The following is a 25,165-nucleotide window of genomic DNA, read 5'->3' on the forward strand; positions in this document are numbered from 1 at the left end:
GATAAGCCAGTCCCCACCCTTCCTCTTTCGCTCGATTTCCAAGCGTCACTCGACTCGCTGCCTGTGAATCAATTATCTCTCGGCCGGCTAACGTTTCCATTTCTGCCACTGGATTGACTCGCGTTCACGTTGAATGCCTCGAGATCGTCGCGGCTGAAAGTAAAAGTTTCGCGATTGGAAACGGGCAGGAAGGAAGAAGGAGGTACGGGAACTGTGTCACGTCTTCTCGTTCATTCCCACCGCTGCAAATAAATTCTGATAACTGCCAACTCCGCGAATGGATCGCGCGATTTTTTTCTTCATCAGCTGTGATCGAGATAAATGGTTCTTGTCTGGAGTAATCCTTTCGTCGTTAGACGCAGGAGATCGATTAACCCGTTTTCTGAGCCTTATCCAGGCTTTTGTAATTAAAGGGAAGAGTACAGAATTGACTTGGAATGAAAAATTATTCGAGGTACTGAAAATTCCTTCGTGTCTTGGTAATTAGAGGTAATGGGAATGAAGTGTTTGCCTCAGTCGATATGCAGAATTCTTAACTACACTTCAGGTCGTTCTTCAGTCTCTAATTCCTAGTCCAAAGCTCATCGAAAGCTACTCTTAAATGGCCCCCCTCATTTACCAAATGAATTAACTCCACAAAATAAAAATATTTAAAGGTCAAACATTAGACAAACGCTTTGACACTAAATTTAAAAAGGATTCAAAAGGTAGGGTTAATGACTCTGGCCTGTGAATAGTTCGCATAGCTCCCTAAGCAACAGAAGTTTTCAGAGACTCAAAGTCTCCTGCTGCTCTACCGACGAGTGATTTCTCAGTTCAAGGGGTAAACGCGTCGAGTCAGTCCTGGCAGCGCGGAAACAGGTCAGACGGGAATAATTCTCAGACCGAGCAAAGTGTGGTAAACGTTGCGAAAAAGTGGGTCGGTTGCTAGTCTTCCGAAAACGCACGGTTTCTTACTCCGTGAAATTACAGAGTAAAGTTTCATATCGTCCGTGGAAGCAATCGATGCAGCGGTCTGTCGCCCGCGAGGAAAACAGGAAGGGAATGCTTAAACTCTTCCGTGGGCACATGTACAGCACAATGAGCATAAACATCCAGGGAAAAACGGGTGGAAAAGCCGTGGGAAGATTGTATCTCGCGTTTCAATTAATTTGTTAGCCTGGTCTGTGTCCCGAATTCTCGTTAATTTAGCTACCCTGTTGGTTGGAAATAAATGTCTCTTTCGATGAAGGTTCACGCGGCTGGCTTTTTCCATTTTACCTTTGTAACTGGAATCAAATTTGCGAGGTTTTTTGTACTTTTCTTCTGGGATTGGTTAGTTTTGTTACAACTAGTTGTTAAAAATTGAGCTATAACCATAAGCTTATCTTCTGATCTTTCTCGCCCCCCTTTTAATATCAATATTAGACACAAAATATTTGATTGAACCCAGAGTTCACAGGAGCGTAATTATCTTGCCCGATCGCAGGGACGATTAATCGTCGCAATTTGTATAATCAAGAGTGTTCGATCGAGACGCGCTACTGTCCTGTGAGACCGAGGCGGTTCGGGACACGATGAAATCAAATTGCTGCGGGTCTAATTGCAACGATTAATCGCTACAATCGGCCTGAAGTCCAAGGGAAGGCGTCTTCACCACAGACAGACAGACAGACAGACAGCCCAAGCATCGATGACAGCCGCAATTTCGTGCAGGCGGTTGCGACAGCATTCTTGTAACAGGAGCTTACCAAATTAATGTCCTCAGATTTGGAGGAAGTATTTCCTAGGTGAAACTCTAGATCACAATACAACCAATTGTCTATACATTTAGCTTCTATACTTATGTATACCTTCACCCAAAAGATTTCATCCAAAGCTGAGGATTCTCTGACGTAATATTCTAAGATCTCGCCTTCGATACCATGAGAAGGCTTTTCAAAAGATAGCACAGCTGAATTGCGTTTCTACTCTAGGGACAGGGCGCAGAAAAATCCATGATCCCAACTTTCCTCACTATCATTACTTTTCCCACACCCTGTGTATCTTACAGCGCAAGGAAGGAAATTCTTGTCCTCCTCTCGAACGGGGAAGTAATTACCAGAGACTACCTTCTCCTCCCCTTTCTCGAGGATAATTGATTCGTTGAAAAGTTTGATACAATCGGTTCTCCGACATCCACGATACTTTCCGTTACCCTGTTCCATTAACGGAAAAGAAACGAAGCCCTCAATAGTAAGGATCACTCACTCCACAGTTACATCGCGCGAAATATTTCAGCAAGCCAGAATCGTCAACTTTTTAACGCTCGACGAATTCTATAGCAAGCTGCAAGGAGTGTTGTTAACAGAGCTTGCATAAGGACAAACGTTGTGCAAAGTTTGGTGCAAGTGGAGGCAGAGAAGCGCGTCGTGCTGTATCTAGGCTGGATCTACTCTGGCCGAAGATAAAAGTGTGTATACATATCCAAGCCGCGGCAAGGGGAGTAAGACGTCTGACTAAAAAACTCAGCGATCCGCGATCGCTGGATCGAGGCAGACCCTCTCAGATATCTCTCTCGTGAAATGCACCTCCGATCGTCCGAATAAAAGCGTCTCGGCTGTTCGTCGCGAAACTCCTATTCACTGTGAAAGGAGCGTCTAAGAACGATCGATGCAACCTAAGCGTAGCCTGCACAATGGGAAGCATTCGCACAGCGACGGTCTGATGAATGTTTCGCGTGCGATTCGTCGCTGCACTCGGGGGACAGCTCGAGGGAACCGAGTCGGAACTGGAACGTTTAGACCTGGTTCACGCCGCTAATCAATCACCCCTGTCGCGATGCTGTCAGTTACGTTTTTCTAAACTTAAGCTTTCTTGGCGAAGCTTCCCCGTTAGAGGCAGCTTTGGCTGCGACCTTTTACGAGGGATAATTGCTGTCTTCGAGCGCGAAAACGTGACAAGTTTTTCGTCCCTGTTAGAGGAAGGGAAGGCTCGACCAAAAGTGAACCAGGTCCCAACGTTGAAACGATTGGACAAGCAAGCATGCTCCAAGAAATTCACGAGTCGCTTCGAGGTCTCGTGGGAAGGGAAAGTGTCCAGCGATCTCTGAAAGCGAAAGTCACGAGAAGGGTTAATTGCTTCGGAGGGTGTGTCGCGCGAGCGAAGGTAGAAGAAAAGGGCAGGGTGTTGAGGAGGAAATGGGGGAAAAAGAAAGAAGAAAAATCGGAGCAAGGCCAGCGGAATTTCCCCCGAGGGACGTGCGACACGATGGGCAGAGCGGGAAGGGGGCTGAAATACGAGCGAAACAAACCGTAACAATCTAAGAGATGTTTGCGTAGCTCCGATCGTTCGTCTTACCTTCGGTGTTCTCATCCTCGGTCGACTTGGCCGATTGTAGCTTCGCGCTCGCTTGCGTCGCTGCAATCAAAATTCGCAGCTGGCATAGTGACGGGCCTCAACACGCTTCGAAGCGATTCGACCGTTCCGCTTCTCTTCGGGATCGCTTTGGATACCGATCGAATCTCGAAAATTCTTTAAGTCCTCGTGAGCTTCGATTAATGTCCCCCCTGAGCGTTGTCGCACACTGGCGTAGCAAATTTTATTTTAAAAAGCATTTTATATTAAAGGAATTATCCATACTTGTTTCCTGAATTTATTATTCAATGATCGTGACTCGTGAATTTTTTTGTTTTTAATTTTTACTATACAAATAAATTATAGATTTATCTGTTTTACAGGTATCCAGTCTAAATGAATGTAATCTGATAAGTATGACTATTCGTATCCTTCATTTTTGGACAGAGGAAATCCAGAGGGAACATCGATTCGGTGAGTCTATTTTTCATTTAATCAGAGATAAAACGATGCAAACGCGAGGTCCTTTAAAATATCAATGCCTCAAAGACTCATCCAGACTTACACTTTTCGAGATTCCAACAATAATATTCGAAGTGATCCAGAACGAGATAATGACAGAACTAATCGAAAACCTGCGGAGGAGCGAATCGACCGCTCATCACTGAGCTGGCATCGTGTCTCTTCTTTTACAGTTTCTTTTTCGTCTCTCATCTTCTTCCTCTTTTGATACCTCTATTAGTCATTTCGCTATTCTAGTCTAGTGACCTGTTTCGATTTCGATGCCGCTTCGAATATTTCACGTTCGTCATCCAGGGGCAAGCTCGTTGCCAAATCGAACGTAAATTGTTCGCGAATCGTTCTGCCACGGGGATTGGGCGATATCGATACCCGATTACTCGATACCCAGTGGGCTAATTATTTTCACGGTATCTCGATAATCGCGATCGCTAGGACCGATGGGTGGACATTCTGTACGCGTCTTGAAGCGTAGTTTTCATGTTTCTACCGTCGATTCTATGTCTGATTGAATCGTGTTTCGTGAGAGGGAGAGTTTGTATCCGTCGAATAAAATGAAGAAAAAAAGAAAAAAAAAAGACAGGGTGATAATTCTAGGCCCGTGTTGCTCGAGAACCTAGGCGAGATATCTACTGTTTGGTTGAAGCGTCACACAGACATTAGTATTGAGAAAAAAAGGAAAAAAAGGAAAGAAATAGTGAAAGTTCACAACATCGACACGAATGAACGCGTACAGGATGATTCGAGGGTAGCGTCGTAAAACTTGTGGGTGTACTCTGAGATTCAAAGCCAAGAGAGGAGGTCTAATGAACATTTGCTCGCGGACCTTTTGTTTCTGAGGGCCCGTAACTTTAACTAGTGGGATGAGTTACAGCAAGAAAGTTTCAAGTGATCGAGGGGAAAGATCCTGGTCATTCAAGGACATTGAGTGGCTATTACTTTCCTTACCACTTTCCATAAAGTTTAAAGAAATGCAAAGCAGGTTCAGTAAAGCTACAGAATATCAATTTTCCTTTTTTACTTAACACTTCTTTATTCCCTCGTTTTGTAACTCTAATTTGTAACTCTAGTTTAGAAGCATTCTGTACGTATCAGCAAGTGATCTCTATATTTTCTTCAAAAATATGAATCTCTGGTAGCACACCCTTTCTCTCAGCACAGTAACACAGAGTTCATCTTCATTTTCACAATGCCACCTTTGTTTAATCCTGTACGCGCAAATTTGCGTATTCTAATAATAATAAATGGATGTAGTGAAACAGAATATTATACATACTCATGATACGTACACGAGCCACGAGGGTGAGACATGGCTGGTGATGTGAACGAAGGGGGCGGGGGTGAAACGTGACGATAGAGCAAGTGCGATATAACGAGACGAGATATATATTTATACGAGTGATAGCACGATCAAAGAAAAATCACTAAACACCTTTTACAGTACCAACAAGGGAGAACAATATGAGAGAAAAGAAAGTAAAATATAAAATCGGTAAATATGAATTATCAGGGCGAGACGAGCGTGAATCGTTTTCCCCGTTGCCTGACGAAACGTGATCAGATAAAAAATGATTTCAAAGCTCGCGACGTGTCTAGACCTGGGCACACTTTTAATAAAATCATTTAAAGAGAACTACTCAAATACTAAAACTGATCGAGGTGTTTGAAGTAGCCAGAGCAAACTCAACACTTCGCCCAAAGTTTATTATTTCATCAAATTGATTTATGGTAGCCAATATACATTTTACTGCTCCAAACGCCTCAATTTAAGAGGATTTATTTGACTTTTCGATAAAACAGAGTTATAAAATAATTCGAATCATTCATCACCTTAAATGCATTTTATTTTTCATTTTTATTGCTTTCAACCCAGATCAAAGCACATCAGCCACTGACATTGATTTCCTCTGTGATTTTTGTTACCTTTATTCATGATTACACGTCTCGCCACGCAATTCGTCGATCAACGCGCGGGCATCAATTTTTCAAATTAAGCGACGCGTTCATTAACGAGAGAGGTACGATGATTTCCGCTCGAGTATTCGCGGAAACACGTGAATTCTACCGAGTCGACGATGATATTCAGCCCGGGGACGGCGAGGCGATCGTTTGCAACATTTTCTCTAGCTTTTCACGCTCGCGGGCTGCTAATATGATTCTAACGAATTTATGGAGACAATTAACCTTTAACCAGCATGGTATGTACGCCTGAGCAAATTTATGTTACGCCACGCGGAGCTGGCGTTGCTTTACAGCAAAAAAACAACTCCACTTAGTTCGTTAATTAATACTTCTTGCTTTTTCCATTATTCTTTCATTACTCATTGTTCAAGCAACATACCGAGCCAACTATGCGACGATTCAGCTATGAAACTATATTGTACTGATTGAGAGACTGATTTGCTAGATTTTAAGAAAATGGAATATACAGGGTGTTCCACGCGATCGAGTCGATCTGAGTCGTTAAAGCAACTCTAGATAAGAAGGAAGGTATTCGCAGTAAAAAATTAACGACTTCGCTAAAAGTAAAAAAAAGTTTTTACCGCCCATTTACCACTTCATTCACTGACACAAACCGAGCCAGACGAATGGAACACCGTGTATGCAAACAGGTGAAGAAACGTTAAGAGCAAACAGGGTTAACTTACTCGACGTCGGCGGTGGTTGGGGCGCCCGACGGACGACAGTGTGCTCTTGGTGCGGCCCAGTGTACTCGTGCCATGTGTACGTGCTCCTATACTCTGAATGGAGCTGCTGCAATGCACAATTAACGTAACCAGTTAGCACAGATCAATGGCGAAAGGAGTAGCTTTCATTGCTGAGACCCTCGGACCTTTCACAGGTCAAGTATTTATAGTTGAGATCGTTCCGAGGTTTCGGATGTACGAGTCGTACCCTTTTTTCAGTGACTTCGATGCTTCAGTGGGTTTACGGTCTTGTTAAGGTTCTAAGGGCAGCCAATCAATGAGACACGGCTGATAAACAATAATTCGCGTGAGGAGCACAGAGAATATAAATAGACGACAGGCACAAAGGACGTTTCAGTCTCTGTGCGTTCTCAGACCCTTAACGAAGTTAGTGTAGTGTTAGCTGGCAGTGACTAAAGGTGGAAAAAGGACGGAGATAACACCTGCAAGCCTCCACGAGTGTCAACTGCAAAAGGTGAGGGTCTCACAATCAGGAATCTTAATTGCTAATTTCAATTTACTTGGTTTTCCATATATGTATAGTCCAGTGCAGGACTCTGTAATTAGCATACAAGGTGAAAGCAATATATGTGGTAATATTGTAAAAAGTGGTACGGGAGCTAGATTGTCATTGTCATAAGACACTTTGTGTTGCATATAATCTCCCGTACCACCTCTAAAACGGCACGATATTTTTGTATCGATTGAAAGCATTTTCTTGGGAAAGAAGAAAAGAACCAATCGTATCTGTGGGTGACAAGAACATTTCAGTTGAACGCATCGCGTAAAACACGAGGCTCGGTGGCATTGCTAGAATTCGATGCCACGTGCAATCAAATGCATACAATGACGATGCACATCAATCCGTATGGAACAACCACAGACGATTTCTCTTTCTCTACCTTCCCCTCTTTTTTTCCCCTTTGAAAAAGTTTCAATGGACGTCGATCGATGTCCTAGCGTTGAATGCGCGTCGCCAGCACAAAGGGGAACGTTGCATGGTTCTGCGAAGAAGCTAATAAACGAAACGCGAGACTGAAGGACACGTCTTAAGGCGAGCCTGCATTTAACGATCGAACGCTGACACGTATGAATAAATAGGGTGAATCGTCCGTGATTCAAGAAAGTGACATCTTTCTATCGCGTCGAAGACACTATCTATGTTAAGTACAATAATCCCTCATTAACACTTTAAGTGCCTTGCTGCCACGCTAGGTTCATTAAACATTCTGTCACGCGGACAGAATGGAAAAAAAGTATTTTTAATTTATTTCCATATTTATTCTATACTGCTTCCCTTCCCCGAAGATTTAGCTATCGAGGATTTGTCTTCTAAATTAAAAGACTCTGTAGGGATTTCCATTAAGGAGTGAAATGTTTATCGATTGCTTAAGCACTTAAGAAGTTTCATAAAAATCAGTAGCCGCGTCACTGGATATAAATCCGTCTTTAGTTACGGATTCGTGTTAGTCTCCGCGAGAAAAGGGGTTGTGGGCGAGAGGTAAAAGAGCAAGACACTTTAATGCTTTAAATCGTCGGTCGAAAAGTCGATGCACCTCTTTCCGCCTGTATTTTATAAAACTGACAGATCTGTACGTCGTCACTAATTGCGTTGTCCTGTTTTCTCAGAGTTGATTGATTTAGTTACTTAACCCAGATACACTAGTGGCGCTCCGCCGGGAACGCAAGCAATGCGATTTCGCCTTTGGGTTAGAGCAATCTCCACGCATGTGCTTCTTCATTATTTTTCTTTTCTTCTTCTATCTTTATTTCCTCTAATAACGAATCTCGAGAGATCGAATTATAACAAACTGTGATTGCGTCTTTCTAGAGAACAATTAATAATGAAAACGTCAGTCCATGAGAATCTCAATATTTTCTTAAATTCCAATGAATTTGTGCGAAATCTTAATTGAATAGAAATGAGTAAAAATTGTCTAGAGTTGATCTTGTTACCTCTCAGTAGTTATTTTTTATTTACTAAGGTGTTTCATCTATTTGACCTTCGAGCAGTGAAATTAATTTCCCAGAAATTGATAGCAACTTTCGATTCCCCCATATATTCACAAAATAAATCAACCGTGGCATAGAATATTCTCCACGTTGCATCCCCACGTTCATTGTACCAATTAAAACATGCTGCAAGGTTTCGATAGATAGACAGGTCGATGCTTGGGGCTTCCATAATCCATTTGCAAAAGCTTTAGGCTCATATGTCTTTCGCGCTGCGAATAATTATTTTAATTTGGGCCGCGATACTGTCGACATCGCGGCGTCTCTATTTTTTAATCTTCTCATCCGAATCTCCTAAAAAACAATACTAACAAATTAAACCAACAGCCACGTTATATATAATTCTGTCGGAAAGCACTCCACTCGATATTTCTCGCTTTGGAGGCCACGGTATTTCTCTTCAATGTCGACAGGGAAGTCCGTTTGGCGTATCTAAAACCGGAGAAACTTTTCAGGCGATCAAAAATGGATCGGTTCGTTTAAAAATACAGCGGTTTACCGTATAAAGCGAGAAGGCGCCGCGGCGGCCACAATTTCTGCCGCGGAACTCCCGTAGCCACGGCAGGTCTATCGATTTTCATACGTTCATTTATTAATGGCGATGTGGGGCACCGTTAACCTTTTCATGTGTCGCCGCGCCCACGCCCGCGAGAAACCTTCCACGCTTTCGTCGAAACGACCATGTCGAATCAATTCGATTATCGTCCCAGGGAATTTTCATGATACGCAAACTGTGACTACCGTGCCTTGATATTTGACCCAGTTACGCAGATGCACGTACCAGCAAACCAATTAAAAATTTTGATGGTTCAAACTGTGGGGTATATATGCGACCATCAAGCTATTGTACAGGTCGTAGCCTCTGTTATGGACAAATTCAATCGCTTTACCTCGAATTATTTTTTATCTAACAATACTACATAAATTGGAGGAATTTTCTAGCTAAAGATTACTGGAGTAGCAAGTAGCATAAAAGCGTAGAAACACTAATGAATGTTGAAGACCATATGATCTCTTCGTTAAGAATTTTATCCCGTATTGCGAGACGCTGTGAAGATTCCAAAGATTATTATAAGCGTTGCAGCCCATTAAGGGGTTTAATTTCAGCTAGGGAAAGTTAGAGGTGTTGAGCAACGAAGACTTAATGTGTGTATTACATTATGTGCCATTTTGTGTTCTGTACTCCTTCTGTCGTGTATAAATATTTGAGAGAAACTTTAAGGAAGCGAATCACGCAAAGCAGCATCGGTGAACCGCTACCGGTACCAATCCCTAAGGCCCTAAGTAATCGTGAAAGTTTTCTGTGCCTGGGAGTATCGATGAAGAAACTATCGAGCAGCTTCTCTTTCTCCCTTGGAAGCATCAGTATCATTCGTGGAAGGGTGCTGTGACGCAAGAAACCCCCAGGTTTTAGAAAATAAAAGTCAGGGGAAAAAGGATATAGTAGGTCAAGAAAGTCTATCTATCCATTAGAAATTGAGCTGGTGATTTAGAAAATACACGGTGTTCAATACCTGGCGTTACAACCGAGAAAGGGGTGATACACATCCTGTATAGAAGCTTCGATAGTAGTAAATTTTTTACCAGTTACAAGTATTCGCAGCATATGAGCAAATTAATATGAATATATTAAAGAAACGGCAATTACGATTCGGTAGCATCGTTTGGCGGTCCACTGCGATCGTTTCGAGGAAATTGCACGGCAGTGGACGAAGGCGATGCACGCGAAGGTCCGTAGCCGGAATAATGTCGTTAAAGGTTCCACTTAACGAGGCAGTGAGTTAATTGATAATTACGCGGCGGCACGGAGAAAACTGCAATACCGAGGGATATCGCGTGTGCAATTAACCGAGAGAGCCGCGTCGCGTAATTGAACGGGAAGTCGAGGAAAAGGGAGACGTTCGTGTGCATCTGCATTTCCTATTCGACTACCTGGCAAACAAGGCTGGAGGCACTTTTATCGCAGATAATTTCAATAATTTATCGTGGAACCGAGCAAGGCATTCCGTCGATTACTCGTTCGTTGAACTATCGAGGATTGGTCCCTGGTTATTTGTAAATCGAGGCTTCTTTTTCGTAAGTCACGCTGCAACTGTTTCCCGAGCAGGTTTGACTGATGCGACTATCGATTCGATGGCGTCGATAAGACGGATAGTGGAGTGCAATCTACAGGGCGATAATAAAAATGTGAGAGGGTTTTTCAGGGTCGATTTCACGTATTAGAACGATAAAAATAGTTCATGGAAATTGGTGGTGGCAGTTGGAGGAAGTGTAAAAGGTGAACGGCAATAAAAACATCACAATTTGTCGAGGGGAAACCATATCTCTACCTGTGTCGTATAGAGCGAGGGATTCTCTAGAATAGATCAATAAAACCGACATGATAAGTAAGGTCTGCTATGAAAAATAGCTTACGCAGCTTATTTAGCTTAGATAGCTATCTACGTAAGAGTGTCACTCTTAAATCCTGTACTGAATGACCGAATATATAATTTGTAAGCATTCCTCATTCCATATATTCCATAATTATGACAATTAATTTTGTCCTCGTTCTCCTTTTTCTTCGTTCAAAGTCCGTTTAACTCCTTTTCTCAATTCCCTCGTAAGTTCGCCCTTATCTAGGGGAAGCAACTTTTCGAGCTCGCAATTTAAACTTTTAATTGCTCGCCCGTTGTAAATATTAAACGCTCATCAAGTTCAGCGAACGAAGCGATCCCTGTAGAGCGAATATCGACATGGATGAACTCGATCGTAAAAGGTCGAGATCTGATCGAGATGAAACGCCTCGGTTCGTCAAATATCTTTCCACGCATCGGGGAGCAACCAGCTCGAATGGCAACCTACTCCTATCGCTTAGACCTGAATATTGCGCATCTTCGGTGCTTCTTTTCCCACGTCTCAGTATCTGCCTCGACGTGGGCGCAATTTTCGAGCGATCGAAGCTCCTTCGCGCCAGCACAGACCTAAGAGGAATCCGTTTTTCTGGCCGACTGCGTGCCGATGAGACCTCAAGATGAGATCGTCGAGAGCGATCCTATCTCCTCCCTTTTAGCGTCTCCCTCTGCCCTACCAACCCCTCATTACCCTTCGAGGACAATTATCGGGGCAGAGGATAAACCGTGGGATCCTGTATCGTGCCCGAAATAACCGCAAATTCGAATTACACTGATCTGTTTTCAGCTTCGTCATCGGTTAACCAATTCGCGCAAAATAATGAACTAAACTAGCTGGAGCTCAAAATTTCAATAAGTATTTGAACATTTAAAAATTTAAATATTTGAATATTTGAAAGTTTAAAAATTTGAAAATTTGAATATTTGAATTTTTGAATATTTGAAAACTTGAAAATTTAAATATTTGAATATTTGAAAATTTGGAAACATGGATTCGATAGAGTTAGAGAAATAATTTTGAGGTCCCCGAGTACTCTCACGTATCCTACAGACTAAACTATCAAAAAATGTGACTAAGTGAGACACAATTAAACGCAAAGCGTGAACAGGAATATAATAACCAGCGGTGTGGTTGTTATTATTAACAACACGATGATTATCATCGTCATCGCTGTCGCTGGAGTGAACTCAAGGATTCACGAGCCACTCAACGTGGCATTGGACTGATCCGAACATCACGCATCACGTAACAAATCCCGCAAAACGCTTCAACGCGAAATCAACGACTATCTCATCCTGTATTCATTTATACCTCTCTCTGTTTTTGTTCAATTTACTCCTGCATAGGCAGTGAGGGTTCTCTTCACGTACGAGCTTGACAATCATGGTATTTCGCGTGGAAGGGAGCTAAAAGGTGTAAACACACTGGCTGGCTAATTTTTTATTCGAGTTCCATCGTACTTGAACCACTGTTTATTAAAACCACATTTGATTCTGTTCTTTCAAAGCAGAACAAAGTTAATTATCTTCCTTTCCAACAGGGAACTTGATTTCCATCGTGAATTACCTCAAAAAAGAGGCGCCAGAATTGCGAGAGAAATGGTGGGATAGACGCAATTGCGTGGAGACCTATTCGAGCCGAGACACAAACGAATTGGCAATCTTGTTCGACCTCTTTTCATCCCTGCGAACAATTCGACGCTTCCGTTGATCGAGAAAATCCGTGCCACCGACCTACGTGTCGTCAAAGGGAGAAAAAAACTGTCGCAGAAAACGAGGGACGTCGACGCGGTGCAAAAAGCGCGGGCTAATTTAAAATTGAAACGGATCTCGGACGAAAGAGCGCGAGTAAATCGTCGAAATACCCGTGGAGAAGAGGAAGCGTCTTCGTTCGCGCCATAATGCCGCGAAACCGTGTCAGTAAGAATAATTAAAACTGCTGAGAGAACACGACCCCGATTGCGAACAAAAAGGGCCGAGGAAGAAGCGTCGTTCGCGTAGAATCTACGGTGTGTTTGAATAATTAGGAACCAGGGCTTAGTACCTAGCCAGAGAAGAATTTCTTGAGTAGAAAATTAGTTTCTTGAGATACCTGCGCAAATGGAATAATTAGAAAATAGAATTAGGAATCGCGAGGATGTCGATAGTCTTTAGTCTCTAGTCTTTGGGACCATCAGCATAAACCTGTCGCGAAAGTCATAAAATAGCGGAAAGTTTGCAAGTTGTAGGTAGTTCAAATACCCTCGAGTGCTTTGTGAATAGAAGGACGCGATGTTCCGTGAGCTATGACTTTTTCATGAAAAGGGAACGCAGGGATGGACGAGTTCCTCGCGGCTCCGAACTTTTCGAATATATTTTATACAGCAGGGAGAACGATATATTTGGGGAGCGGAGAGGCTGGATCTACTTGACGAGAGAGAGCTGAAAAGGGGAAAAGCTTTTGGTAAGCGTAGACGCTTTAAACAGTCCATGCATTAGAGTTAAAAGCATTGTACAGTAGAATGGAATCATTGGGCGCACTTTATCAGGAACAAAAGAAGCTGAAGAGAAGATAATTTCTTGTTTAGGCAACTTTCACCAACCATCCATGGAATAAAATCTCTTACGACACAGAGTAAGTGTTCTGTTTTATCGCACTGTTGTAAAAAGAAGAAAAGAAGGCAGGGAAAGTAAGAGCTCCTATCTTTGAGACACTTCTGACGTATATGGAGATTCGATTCAATTCCGGATCAAAGAATCCAGTTAGAAAGAGGGTATGATAGAGCGATGACTGAAGAGTAGAAGCAGAAGAGGGTCAAAAAGGTCGAAACACTCTGCGCAACAGAGCAATTTTCGTGCACCTCTTACCGAGAACAAAAGAAGAAAGAGAACAACAAATATCCTCTCATCCCTTAAGCCTACTACGCACTTGGGAACATTCTATCGCAACACTGTATCGCGTACATTTACACAGAGCGGGCTACCTAAACACTACCACAAAATTTCAAGACCTCCCTTCAACATTCACAAAATTCATTCAAGCAAAACTCGAGCTAATTTTCAAGACTCCCGATTTTCCATTTCTCCTATAATAGCAAAAATAATACACCTTATAGAGAAACATCGACAAGTCAAAGTACCCAAAAAAGGCGAGAGTGGCATAAAAAAGAAGAGCATAAATTTATTATAAACTTCTTTCCCGAAAGTTCCCTCGAAAAACACTTGAACCTTCCTTCAAACAGACTTCTTAAATCCCCGAAGAAAGTCTTTAAAAATTTCCCAGCAAGTTGGATCGGCGCACAAAGGAAAGGGGGTGAGTCGGAGCATCCCAAAAGATGCAAAGGGTGGCAAAGGGTGGCAAAGGGTGGCAAAGGGAGAGGCACCTGAAGAGGTAACCGAGTTGTCAGCGACCCAATAGGCAGACATGCACAAGGTGTCCTGGAAGGCGACGTCCCTCGTCGCTTGCCAAGGTGGATGGGCAGAAAGAAGGCGAGAGGAGGGATGAAAATTGCATAGCGCAGATAGTGACGTAACAGGAGGAGCCACGGCCCGTTGACTTGTCGCTCGGCTGCGCCTCCACATGCGGGTTATCAACACGATTGCGCGTTGTAAACGACGCTCAGGGGCATATGGCCGAGCAGTAGTAGGAGTCAACGTACTTGGCTCTCTCTCGCTCCCTGACCGACCCGGGGTGCACGGCGAATATCGACGAAGCCAGGAACGGTGGCGCAGTGCCGGTTTCTCCTACTACCTTCGTCCTCGTGCCAGCCGCATGCAGACGTCGAAATACACTGCGTGTCAAAGTCGAATCACTGGGACAGCCGACGTCTCTTCCGGTTCTTCGCGCGCCTCTCGGGGAAGATGCATCGACCGACAGCTTTGCGCGACCGCCTGACCATGTGAATTCTGGTCACTTGGGGCTTTCAACCCTTTTACACGCTCCGACGCATATGCTCTATCGGGGATTGTAGTTTTAGGGGAATTGGTGCTTTAGCTACACTCTTGTCTTCTAATTTTCTATTCATGATTCTGTGATTTTTAGGCAAGTCAGTAGAATTTTGTTTTCGAGAGGTTGAGAGGATTTTAACATTCAGTCTTGAGAGAAAATCGATGCTAGTTAAATATTACTCCGCCCCTAAGCACTAGACCGTCCATTTCACTTAGGCGAGAGGGTAAACAGCTGCTTCATAGGGTCGGTAAATAGCAGAGTTTTTTGGGATTAATTTTGCCCATTATAAATAATGAATCGTGTCCGTGTTCGTGTTCGCGCGAGACCTAGTTTTGCGGTTACATGTAATTTTCGCGGTGCAAAATTGAAACGCCCCTGGCTAGGTTAACTCGATTTGTATCACTTGCAACATGTTAAAGTATTGCACTAGTTAAGAATTAGGAGTTGAGGGAACGTAGGGATAAGATACAGCGGCTGGTGGGGAGGGACTGTAAAAATGGCGTTCGAAAAATATGCACATAAATTGCCTTGTTATGAGACTTCATTCTTTTCGTTCATAAATGACGAACGAGGCGTAATATTTAAAGTCACGTCAGCCTGAGCCAACTAGGAACTATAGCCAAATCTGTCCATTAATGGAACTGGTTACTTTTCAAATATTAATTAGGTACTTCATTGATTCTTCCCAACACGTGCTTACGTGCACGTGTACTCCGTAGGATATCACGTTATTCAGTACTTTAGGGGTTATTATACGACAATCATCGTATTAATGAGAATAATAGCAGTATTATTAGACTTAAGGTCAGTCTTTTTATAGCCCTCTTAATAATGGGAGAAAATAGACAATCTATATTTCTATAATATCAATACTATTTTTTTACTTCTTTGAGTTCACTTCATCATAAAACTATTTAAAATAAAATACTCAAATTACTACTGACCATAATATGTAAATAATTTGTTGCGAATTTTTTTGCAGAAAAGAAATACCTAGCTGAAATTTATGATTTTGAGTTACGGGCTCGAGAAAGCATTCCTTTCTCTTAGTATTCCCAGGATTAGCCGATGTTGCGCATTGCAGCGACCGAGCAAAGTAGTAAAAGTCAACGTACGTCCGCCGCGAAGGAGACGGTGCACGTGATAGTGCACATGGACAAAGGGGGCGAGAGTGGCGCAGTGCCGGTTTCTCCTACCGCTCCTCGTGACGTTTGGCCGCCGCGAGTCGCGTTAGGCGATTGTACGAGGGTGACGCGGCAAAATAGCTGGCCAAGTCGATACCAGGCCGACCGAAAACTCCGTTTATCTTTCAATCGGCCTTAAAACGTCCCGCTAACACGCCGATCCTACTCGATACCGTTCGACAAATGGTCGATGAATCTCGCCCGACGAGAATGCACCATGCAATTTCGTGCAACAAAAGCCCGATAAGGCGAGGATGAAAGAAGGGTAGATGGCCCCTTTTCCAGGCCTACGAAAATAGCACTTCTTTTGGTCAAAATAATGTGACGTATCTATGGCTGTAAGGCAAAATGAGCTATAATCGATTAAGGCTTTAATCGAGGTCTAGAATATAGTATATAGAATTTGTATTTACAGAAAGAAGAAAAGGCATTAAAGGAATTTTTTCGCTGGAAAAATAAGGGTTCAAAGAGACTTATGTAAGTCCATAAGACGCTATTCAAGTTGAGAACTCTAAATGTCAAGATCCTGAGACACCTTGAGCTCACCATTCACATTGGCTGACCTACGCTAACTCAGTATTTATTCTTGTGCGTGTCAGGTTCCCTGAATGTTCGACCTCTTTATTCTCCACTGTGCTATCGCTTCGCGAGAATCTCCCCCGCAATATCTTCGTAAACAGAAGAGAAGGAAGAATCGATATGCCGCAATTGCACACTGTATTTACAAGTTGCTGCACTTTGGAAAGAACCGCCACAGTACACGCGGAAGTAAAGACGATTCTCGTTAGACCAATTGACTCTGATCTCGGCCAATTTTCCTAACCACCCACGGGTACGAGCCATGACTCGTCCTACTTCCTGTAATCGCTCTGTGCTTCACAGGAAAAAGATAAAACTTTTTGCCAGTCGACAAGGTGACCGAGAGAACCGCAGAAAAATCAATGACGGAGGCGTTCTTTCGCATTCCAGTCGATAGACAGGTTCTTGGAAGATTGTAGGAGTTTCTTTTCTACGAAAGAGGAAATATTCGAAGCTTCTTATGCCTGCTGCTGTAATTAGAAATCGAGCTAAGTTGACCCGTGATCGGGCAACGGAGCGTAAGATCAGAGGCGTCGCGTCGCTCCACTTTCGAGGAAATGGTCATTATCGAGACGATCTTTTCGTTCGAGCAGATTGGATAAGGAAACAACTGAACGTGGAAACGTTTCCACGCCATTTTACAGGCGCCATTGTGCCGATTCGCGATAGTAGCCTTTCATTTCCGAGCAAATGTGGCGATAGAAATATGAGTTTGCTGAAATATCCGCAGCCTAATGACAAATGTACTTTACGTAACAGTAAAATTGCTTTTTCATGGAGATCGCGATTAAGAAATGTCTTCCCCAATTTTCTTTTATAACAGCACGGCGGCTTGAATCACTTAGAGCCACTGTGCACGGCGACGATTGCAATCTAATGAGACGCGTAATTATGGAACACGATATACATCCACGAGTCATTAATCCCTCTCTTATTCTTGCTTTAAATCACGACGACGAAAGAAATTCGCGAAGATAGGGGGTTATTAAAAAGCAAACGCGACAGAATTGGCGTGCATTCTCGAGGATGCAATTTGCGTTTCCCGCTGAAGAGAGCTAATTCCCCTTCACGGTTTTGATTGCGCTTGCTTCTGCGGAAATTTCTGCGGTATTCAAGAAACGCGTTTGGAAAATTAGGTGCTTGGATAGACCCATGTTTTTTAGTCTTTCAACAATTGACAGTCTTTATGTTACATATTTTGAGACTTCAAACAATGAATGTGAATGAAATAGCACATTTCCTTAAGTATTATAGTGCCTCGAAACAAGTCAGTTAATATATGTAGACACAAACTATGATTCCTTTTATGAAAGAATTGTGTTTAAATCGGTTTGCATTTTCATTAGCGTATTCCTAAAGCAAACTAACATTCCGTGATATGGATTAGCTGCTGAATATTCCTCGGTAATTTGATTTCCATATTATCCCAAGTAGTACATTGGAGCAAGTTCCGTACAAGTTTCCACACAAGTTTTCTCATCTCGAATAGACGGTAATTGCAAACCAATTGCGACGAACTTAATGTCAAGCTCGTGGAAACCAGAAGTGTCTTATTAATACCACAAACTTTACAACTATTCAAACTACAATTGACTCCTGTTTCCCTCCGTTCGAGTATTTAAGACTGCACCAACTTTTTTTATATCCCATATTGAAGTTATTACTCGTCTCATAAAGATACTACAGCCCATTTCGAAATTAACAATTGTCCCAGAAGTCTCAAGTTTCCAAGGACACAGACTTATGAATGAACTTCACGAGTTTCATAGATTCGATTCAGTAACACACGTGTTGGTGCAGTTCGAATATTGTCGCGAGAAAGCGCGAGGGGATGAGTCGAATAGGGTAAACCCATCGTCAAGAACACGCCAATTCCTCTAACTCCAGAGATTTACGAGCCGTGGTTTAAGCTAAACCGCGTTGTGAACCACCAATCCTATTTCCTACCCTCTCCTGCGAATTAATTCTGGGTACCGTGAAGGTCGAGAGTAACGCGTTCCACGAGTGTCGTTCTTATTTCCCAGAGAACAAGGAAAACGAAGTGAAAAAGAGATCGGAGAGGGAAAAGCCAGCCCTGTGACGGCTGATCTCTGTGAAACTCGTAGAAATTAAACGAACCACGGTCGATGATAAAACGTTATGAATTTTTCAAGCAGACAAACGCGAGAATTATTTGACTGATTGGACGAACCTCGACGCATTCTTCGGGCAACGTTACTACTATCGCCCGAGGATTCCGCGAATTTTTGGAATTATTTCCTGGGTGAATCAGTTCGGAAAATATAGAGGTGCTACAGTCACGCAGAGTAACAAATGTTTTTCATTTCTTTTGTAGGAAGGATCCTTTTAATACTCAAGATAAGATCACTCAGAATTAAGATTCAGAAAATTGAGAAAAATATAGGCATAAGAAAAAGATATAAAAATTTAAAAATTTGAATACTTGTATTCGATTGAATTGAGAAAATATAAAGGAGAACCCCGAGTAATCCTATCTTGGCCTGTTGAGAGTTAAATTAGCTTCAATTCTCCTCTCAGTCTTACTATATTCTTGTCAGCAGTACATCAACTAATCGAATCCCTGAATAACAGAAGCTGTAGATAATAAAGCTTCAGTTAATCACAGTTCTCCTATACCTATCCTTCTTTTCTCCAATCCCTGTAGCAAAGTGATCCACCTCCGCGAATAGTTCCGCGAGCAGATAGACGAAACTATAACTAGGCACCTCTGTAATTTCCCTGGCAGACTCCCCTCCGATCAATGTCCAACTTCGCATTGTTCGGCTCTAACAATGTGCACGCGGATGATTGGTTCCTCCTTCCGGCAAAGGACCAACCGATAATCCGTAATACGTATTACTTATCGAGTAGACTATTCGATTTGCGAGCAGAACGAACTGCGCGAGAGACAACTTCCAGAGGAGCCTCGATATCGACCTCTCTTCTCGAGGCCCGCGACGAAGAAATTCCAGCCATGGTGAAAGAAACATGGTCGGGCAAGAAACTTCCATGCTCGAGCGAGCAAACCTTTTCACCGGCTGGAAAATCGAACCAGCTACACGCCGAATCCCCAGATTCCTTGGTTTATTCACTTGTGTGCGTGTACTTCGCAACTTCCACTTAGAAAGTCGCCAACTTCCTCCTGGGGGAAGTGTATTATGGATGGAGGGGGTATGGCGAAGTGCTTGAGCAGACTCAGCTTCGAAGCAGGTGCAAGAAGCGATACCCTTGAGGGTAGAAGCCAAAAGTGTCTATGCCCAGTCATTAAGGAGCCACGGAACCACAAAACACCTGTCTTTGGTGTTAGTTGAAACTGAGGAGGACATTGTTGGTCGACTATCTCGACCATTAGCTTCGGTTTTGGGGAGCCTCATGGTCCACCCTCGGTAAGAGCTCTTGTTCTATGTATCTGTGTGTTTGAATGGAGCACTAATGTGCTCGAGCTTGTGGGAAATGTACATTTTATCAGACAGAGAGGTGTTAAAGTAGAGAAAGGTTGTGAGCAAATTTAAGAGAAGAAATGGGTAGACTTCTGTTTATCAAGTCATATTTCGAGTTGTGTCCTTATTTTTAGGACACTCGGTATGGCAGCCGAGGTCGACGACGATCAGCCAATAATGCCGGGACTATCGACAACGATAACGCTGCGGCGTTGTAGAAACACGTGTTGTCTCAGCCGGAGGCGGATGAAAGGTGTTCGGTTCTCGAGGAAGCGATCGATGAAGCTGTAAAGGGCTCTCCACGAACGCGTGTCGTAGAAAAGTTACGCGTGGAAAGCCAAAATGTCCTTCTCCAGGCGTTAGATTCTTCACTAAAACTGCCATTGATAATTCAATATAATACAAAGTAACAGAAATGGAGAAATTAGAAGCTCCCTGCCTCCAGTAAAATTTCATTTCATTTTCGACACATCAGTGGTCCACGTATCTCGTTATTTCCAACGTCAAAAGCTCGATCGACTGGCATGAAGATAAGCTATCGAGGCCTGGGCTGTCTCGATTGGGAAGACAATGGATTGTCAAGCTCGAGTGCTAGCCAAACTTTTCCCTCTCATCCAATAAAGCCACAAATCCCCCTCGGCTAAATCTCTGTCGTACAACGAAGCTCCAATACACACACAGATAATATCAGCCTCGTAGATAAAGTATATAGCGGGTCTCGTCGCGAATCTGAATAGCAAACTCGTGAAATCGACGACGAGGAGGAAGCTCGGGAACCGCTTACCTTCCGGCTCTGCCCGACAAAGCCAAAGATCCTGCACTCAAAGGTTGTCTCGTCGTCCGAAATCGACAAGCAGTTCTGCTTTAATGAATATCATCGAGGACTTTGCCTTTTGGATGAAACGACTCAATTTAAAAGCTTTGGGAATTGCCTCAAACAATACGGAGTATAGGGGATTCCCTCGATACAAGCTCGCTGAGTCATGTTCCCCCTTGGAAGTACTGACTCGAAATCAGGAATTGGAATTTGTCTTCTCGACCTTGGGGTCCAGATGAAGGGAAGAAATAGAATCAAGAAAATATGAGCTGGTAGTCTGGCAGAGGGTGGATTGAATTTCTGCAATTTATTGCTTATTGAAGCAAAAGCAGAGCCACGCCTTCGAGAGCTGCAGAATTCTCCTTCATGGCAGCAGGTTAAATTGAAATTAGAGTTTGAGGATCCTTAGATCTAGTAACAAATATTGAGAATGCACTTGCTCTTAGATAGTGATATCAATTAATAGTCTTCGATTCTGGGTAATTGTCGTAATGGAACATAGCTGAAATCTGAGTTAGTATTATCATTTCATAATCCTCGATTCAGGAGAGTTTTCCCAAGACAATGTAACTCCATCTTATGAAGCCATATCTTGAAAAGGAAGTAATAGGTTTGCCTTCTTTAGTAGACAAGACTGTGTAAAGAGAGTTAGCTTATCTGAGATCTCGGAAAAGATCGTCCGCACGGAAGCTTCAAATGTTACCCGACTTATAAAGCATGCAGGCTAATTATCCTCAACCGTGTTCCTAGAGACGAGGAATACACTTGCTGCACTTGAGGGTAATTAGCCGTCTAAAAGTCTCAACCTTTGCAAGCTTCAGTAGATTTACTTGACCCATACAGTGCACAGCTAAAGAAAATTCGGCGAAAAATTGAATTCTTCAAGCGGAGAGGATTGCAATTAGAGCTCTAGGCACCTACGTTTCATCAGCTGTCCCTTCACATGAAATCTATTCTCCAATCGCAATCACCTCAGTGCCTGGCAACGTTATCCCAACTTCCCGAAGACGATCGAACGCGAAACGCTATGGACTCAAACCTGCTCTCTGTTCCTTGTCAATGGCAACATGTTGGACACTATCGTACCGGCTAGTATCTCTCACCTTGTCAATCGGCATTGAAGGGCACGCACGACAGAGGTTCCAGAATGAACCGATCATGAGGCCGTGGTGTGTGGGGCAGTGGAACAGTAGTGACACACAGCCGCTATTAACGCGACGGGGCCGTTTAGACGACAGACACGGTCGTCAGGCCAGGATGATCCTTCTCCCGAGGACGTGGCTCCTCGGCGTCGAAGTCGACGACGATGACGACGACTCTTCTACACTTGCTCTTCACTTCCTCTTCCTTCGCCGCCACCTCCACCACTATCACCTCCTGCCTCCTCCTCCGCCTCCCCTTCCTTCTCCTCCTCCTTCTCCTTCTTCCTTCAAGGCAGTATTCGCGAGCGGCGTTCGGTTTGTCTGCTTTGCTCTTTCTGCGTGCCACACGTACGCATGTGTACGTGGTCAGACGAGTAGATATGTGTGGGTGTGCGCACACGAGGACACGCAACGCCGGAATTAAGCGTTGTGACGTGTCGTAACGAGAGAATGGAAAAAGAGAGAAATATAACGTGAGGGGTGAGGTAGAAGGGTGCAACCTTAGCGGGACTTTAACCCTTTGCACTCGTGCTACGTCTGCTGCCAGTCCCGACGAGCACCGGCACTCAATTATACCCTTTCTGGGTTATTTACTCGGGGGATGATATTCGAGGGAGGTGTGGATTATCGGGAGAATTCAGAGGAATCTGAGGAAACGCTGTTTCTTTATGGAATCAGAGGTTTTCTGAGGAAACGCTGTGTGGAGCTTCTGGGGATTGGCTGAGGCACTTTGGGAGAACATTGCGCCAGCACTGCAGGCGAGTCAGTGCTCTGACGACACAGGGTATCATATTCTGTACACCATCGATGTGTCAGTATCACTGAACCTACAGACTCTCGTGCAACTACAGCACTAGCTGAACGATAGGACAAAGATTACACCCAAGAGCCCGAAGCAGTGGACCACCACCCACCAAACGAGATACCTCGTTTAAAAGGTAAACAGGTTAACATTGAATCTCAGAGAGATTAATTTGCAAAGCGATTGCCAGTACAAAGGGTAAACCCCCGAGAAGGTTAAGTTCATCCCGAAGATTGGAGGGGAAGCTCTCCTTGGGAAGGACACGCGCACTGGACGGCGACTGGAATCGCTGACGAAGGGACGTGTCAGAGGACAGCTTAGGGGTAACTCGTGGACGTCCTTGAAGGATCGTCTAGGATTGGTCATGTCCGACAGAGCGTCATCCGAAACGAGTCACAAAACCCCGAACCGACCCAGTGAAGACCCGGTGCCAGACTCATGGACCCGTTTCGATGACGCACAGTCGTGAAAACTCGTCGCGTTCGCAAAGTCAAGGACACACGTTCCACGAAGCTTCGTCAGAATTCAGGAGGGCACGACAATGGGGGATGCAGTGGGGGTGACACAAAAGAAGAAGAGGCAGACGAGACACCGGGGGAAGCAAGGAAGGGTGGGCCGTCTTGGAGGCCTACCACTCCATTCTCTCCGTCTTCAGGATTTTCCGCTTCCTTCCTCTCGCTCCAGCCGCGTACAAGAGTAGGGGACGAACTTTCTTTTTGTCACCACTGGCTCGTGTGTCTCTCTGTGTACCCGAGCGGTACTCGATCCCTCGATCCGTGGATCAGCGCACCCAGAAGTGGCCCGGCGCGTTCACACCGGCTGAAATTCACCGCATCCGGAGACGATCTCTCGCGTGCACGCGTGTGTGCCCCGGAACGCCTGCTCGACGCACGCGACAACGCGACCGGCGTTTCGATGCACTCTGCTCGCTCCTCTCCCTCTGTGCGGTCTCTCGTTGCGCTACCAGAAGCCAAACGATCGGACTGGGAAGAGAAAAGGGAGAGACAAAGAGAAAGAGAGAAGAGAGAAGAGAGTAGAGAGAAGAGAGAAGAAAGAAGAGAGAAAGAGAGACAGACAGACAGAAAGACAGAGAGGAGAGAGAGAGGCTTGTATATATATACTATATGCTGTATATGCGCGTGTGTATATATATATATATATGTATATGTGTACGTCGATGGGATTGTAACACTCGGACGCGTATACGAACGGAATGACGAGACGGAGGGCAGAGCGAGAACGGAATCGTGAGAGGCACTGGTCCCACCGTCGCACCGATCCCACCGACGACGTTGCGTAGAGCGCCGCGTCGCCGGCAAGACGCCTCGTCGGTAGAAGGGGTTGCCAGAGCGCAGGCGCCCGACCTGATCGGGTCGATAGTCCGCAACGTTACTCCCAGTTCTGCTCTCTCCCTCCTTCCTGCTGTGCACACTCTTTCTCGCTGAATTTCCATCTCTTTCTCTCTCTCTCTCTCTCTCTCTCTTTCTCTATCCCCCTCTCTCTATCACTGTACGTCGCCTGTCTTCGTTCACTTTGCACAGTCTTTCCCCGTTGAATTCTCTGCTTCCTCCCCCCAGGCCTTCGCCAACCCCCCCATCGAACGTGGACACTCCGCCTCTTTTTCGCGACCCTCGCCGATCCTTCTTGTCCACCCAGACGCGTCTCTTCGACGTTCGTCTTCGCCGCCCAATCCTCCACCCTTCGAATTTATCGATAAAGGGTGTAGCAGGTACACCCTTCCACCCTCTGTCTTTCATCCTCGGGAACATCCAGTCTCCCTTTTCCCGAGCAGTCTTTTTCCCTTGCGTTCCATTCCCACCCCTCTTCCCCTCAGAGCTGTTTCGTTCTCTGTCGTCTTTGTAGTAGCTCGTGCGTACTTTCTCCGTCAGTCGCTCTCTCGTTCTATCTCGCGTTTAGGTTTTCTGTCTCAATCTTGATATACTTAGGGGTTTCTCCGTCTCCCTTCGGTCTTTGTCCCCCTTTTGATAAAACCCCCCGCTTTCTTTCCCTACCACAGCCCTGTCGCCCTTGCCTCGCCCCCTGCGACTGTCGTTCGTTTTCTGTAACGTTTCCCTCAGGTACGTACATTTTCGAATTGCGTTTTTGCTCACCGCGAAAAGATACCCCTTTGGGTACTCTTTTTATTTAGCTGTCTATAGCCCTTTCACGGGGTTCGTAAATGTTAATGCACGTAGCTTTAACATTTATCGCCGTTGCTACTTTGATCGATTTATCTTATTCGAAATACTACCCTCGCTATCTACGTCACAGCAGGCCACAGTTTATGGTATCATTCAGAGGGGGTGATTCTGTGAATAGAAACAAGTTGAAACAGTGAGATAGACT

The 25,165-nt window shown here is 44.3% G+C and overlaps 2 protein-coding genes across 3 annotated transcripts in view; both read right to left on the reverse strand.

Moving 5' to 3' along the window:
• LOC143185460 (uncharacterized) overlaps positions 1-25,165 on the reverse strand; it is a 49,061-nt gene that overhangs the window by 15,418 nt on the left and 8,478 nt on the right. For both annotated transcript variants that reach the window (XM_076388482.1, XM_076388483.1), the window contains exons 3-4: positions 6,483-6,588; positions 3,319-3,378 (exon numbers count right to left, since the gene is read on the reverse strand). In XM_076388482.1, the coding sequence (XP_076244597.1) occupies positions 3,319-3,378; positions 6,483-6,588 (166 nt within the window). The remainder of the gene's footprint in view (positions 1-3,318; positions 3,379-6,482; positions 6,589-25,165) is intronic.
• On the reverse strand, positions 22,279-24,272 carry LOC143185929 (uncharacterized). Its single transcript, XM_076389259.1, has 3 exons — positions 24,061-24,272; positions 23,452-24,010; positions 22,279-22,352 (listed from the first exon to the last, which is right to left on the reverse strand). The coding sequence occupies exons 1-2, from the start codon at positions 24,270-24,272 to the stop codon at positions 23,539-23,541; spliced, it is 684 nt and encodes a 227-aa protein (XP_076245374.1). The 3' UTR covers positions 22,279-22,352; positions 23,452-23,538.

Source organism: Calliopsis andreniformis, chromosome 12 (genome assembly GCF_051401765.1).
Source record: "Calliopsis andreniformis isolate RMS-2024a chromosome 12, iyCalAndr_principal, whole genome shotgun sequence".
Classification (NCBI taxonomy): Eukaryota; Metazoa; Arthropoda; class Insecta; order Hymenoptera; family Andrenidae; genus Calliopsis; species Calliopsis andreniformis.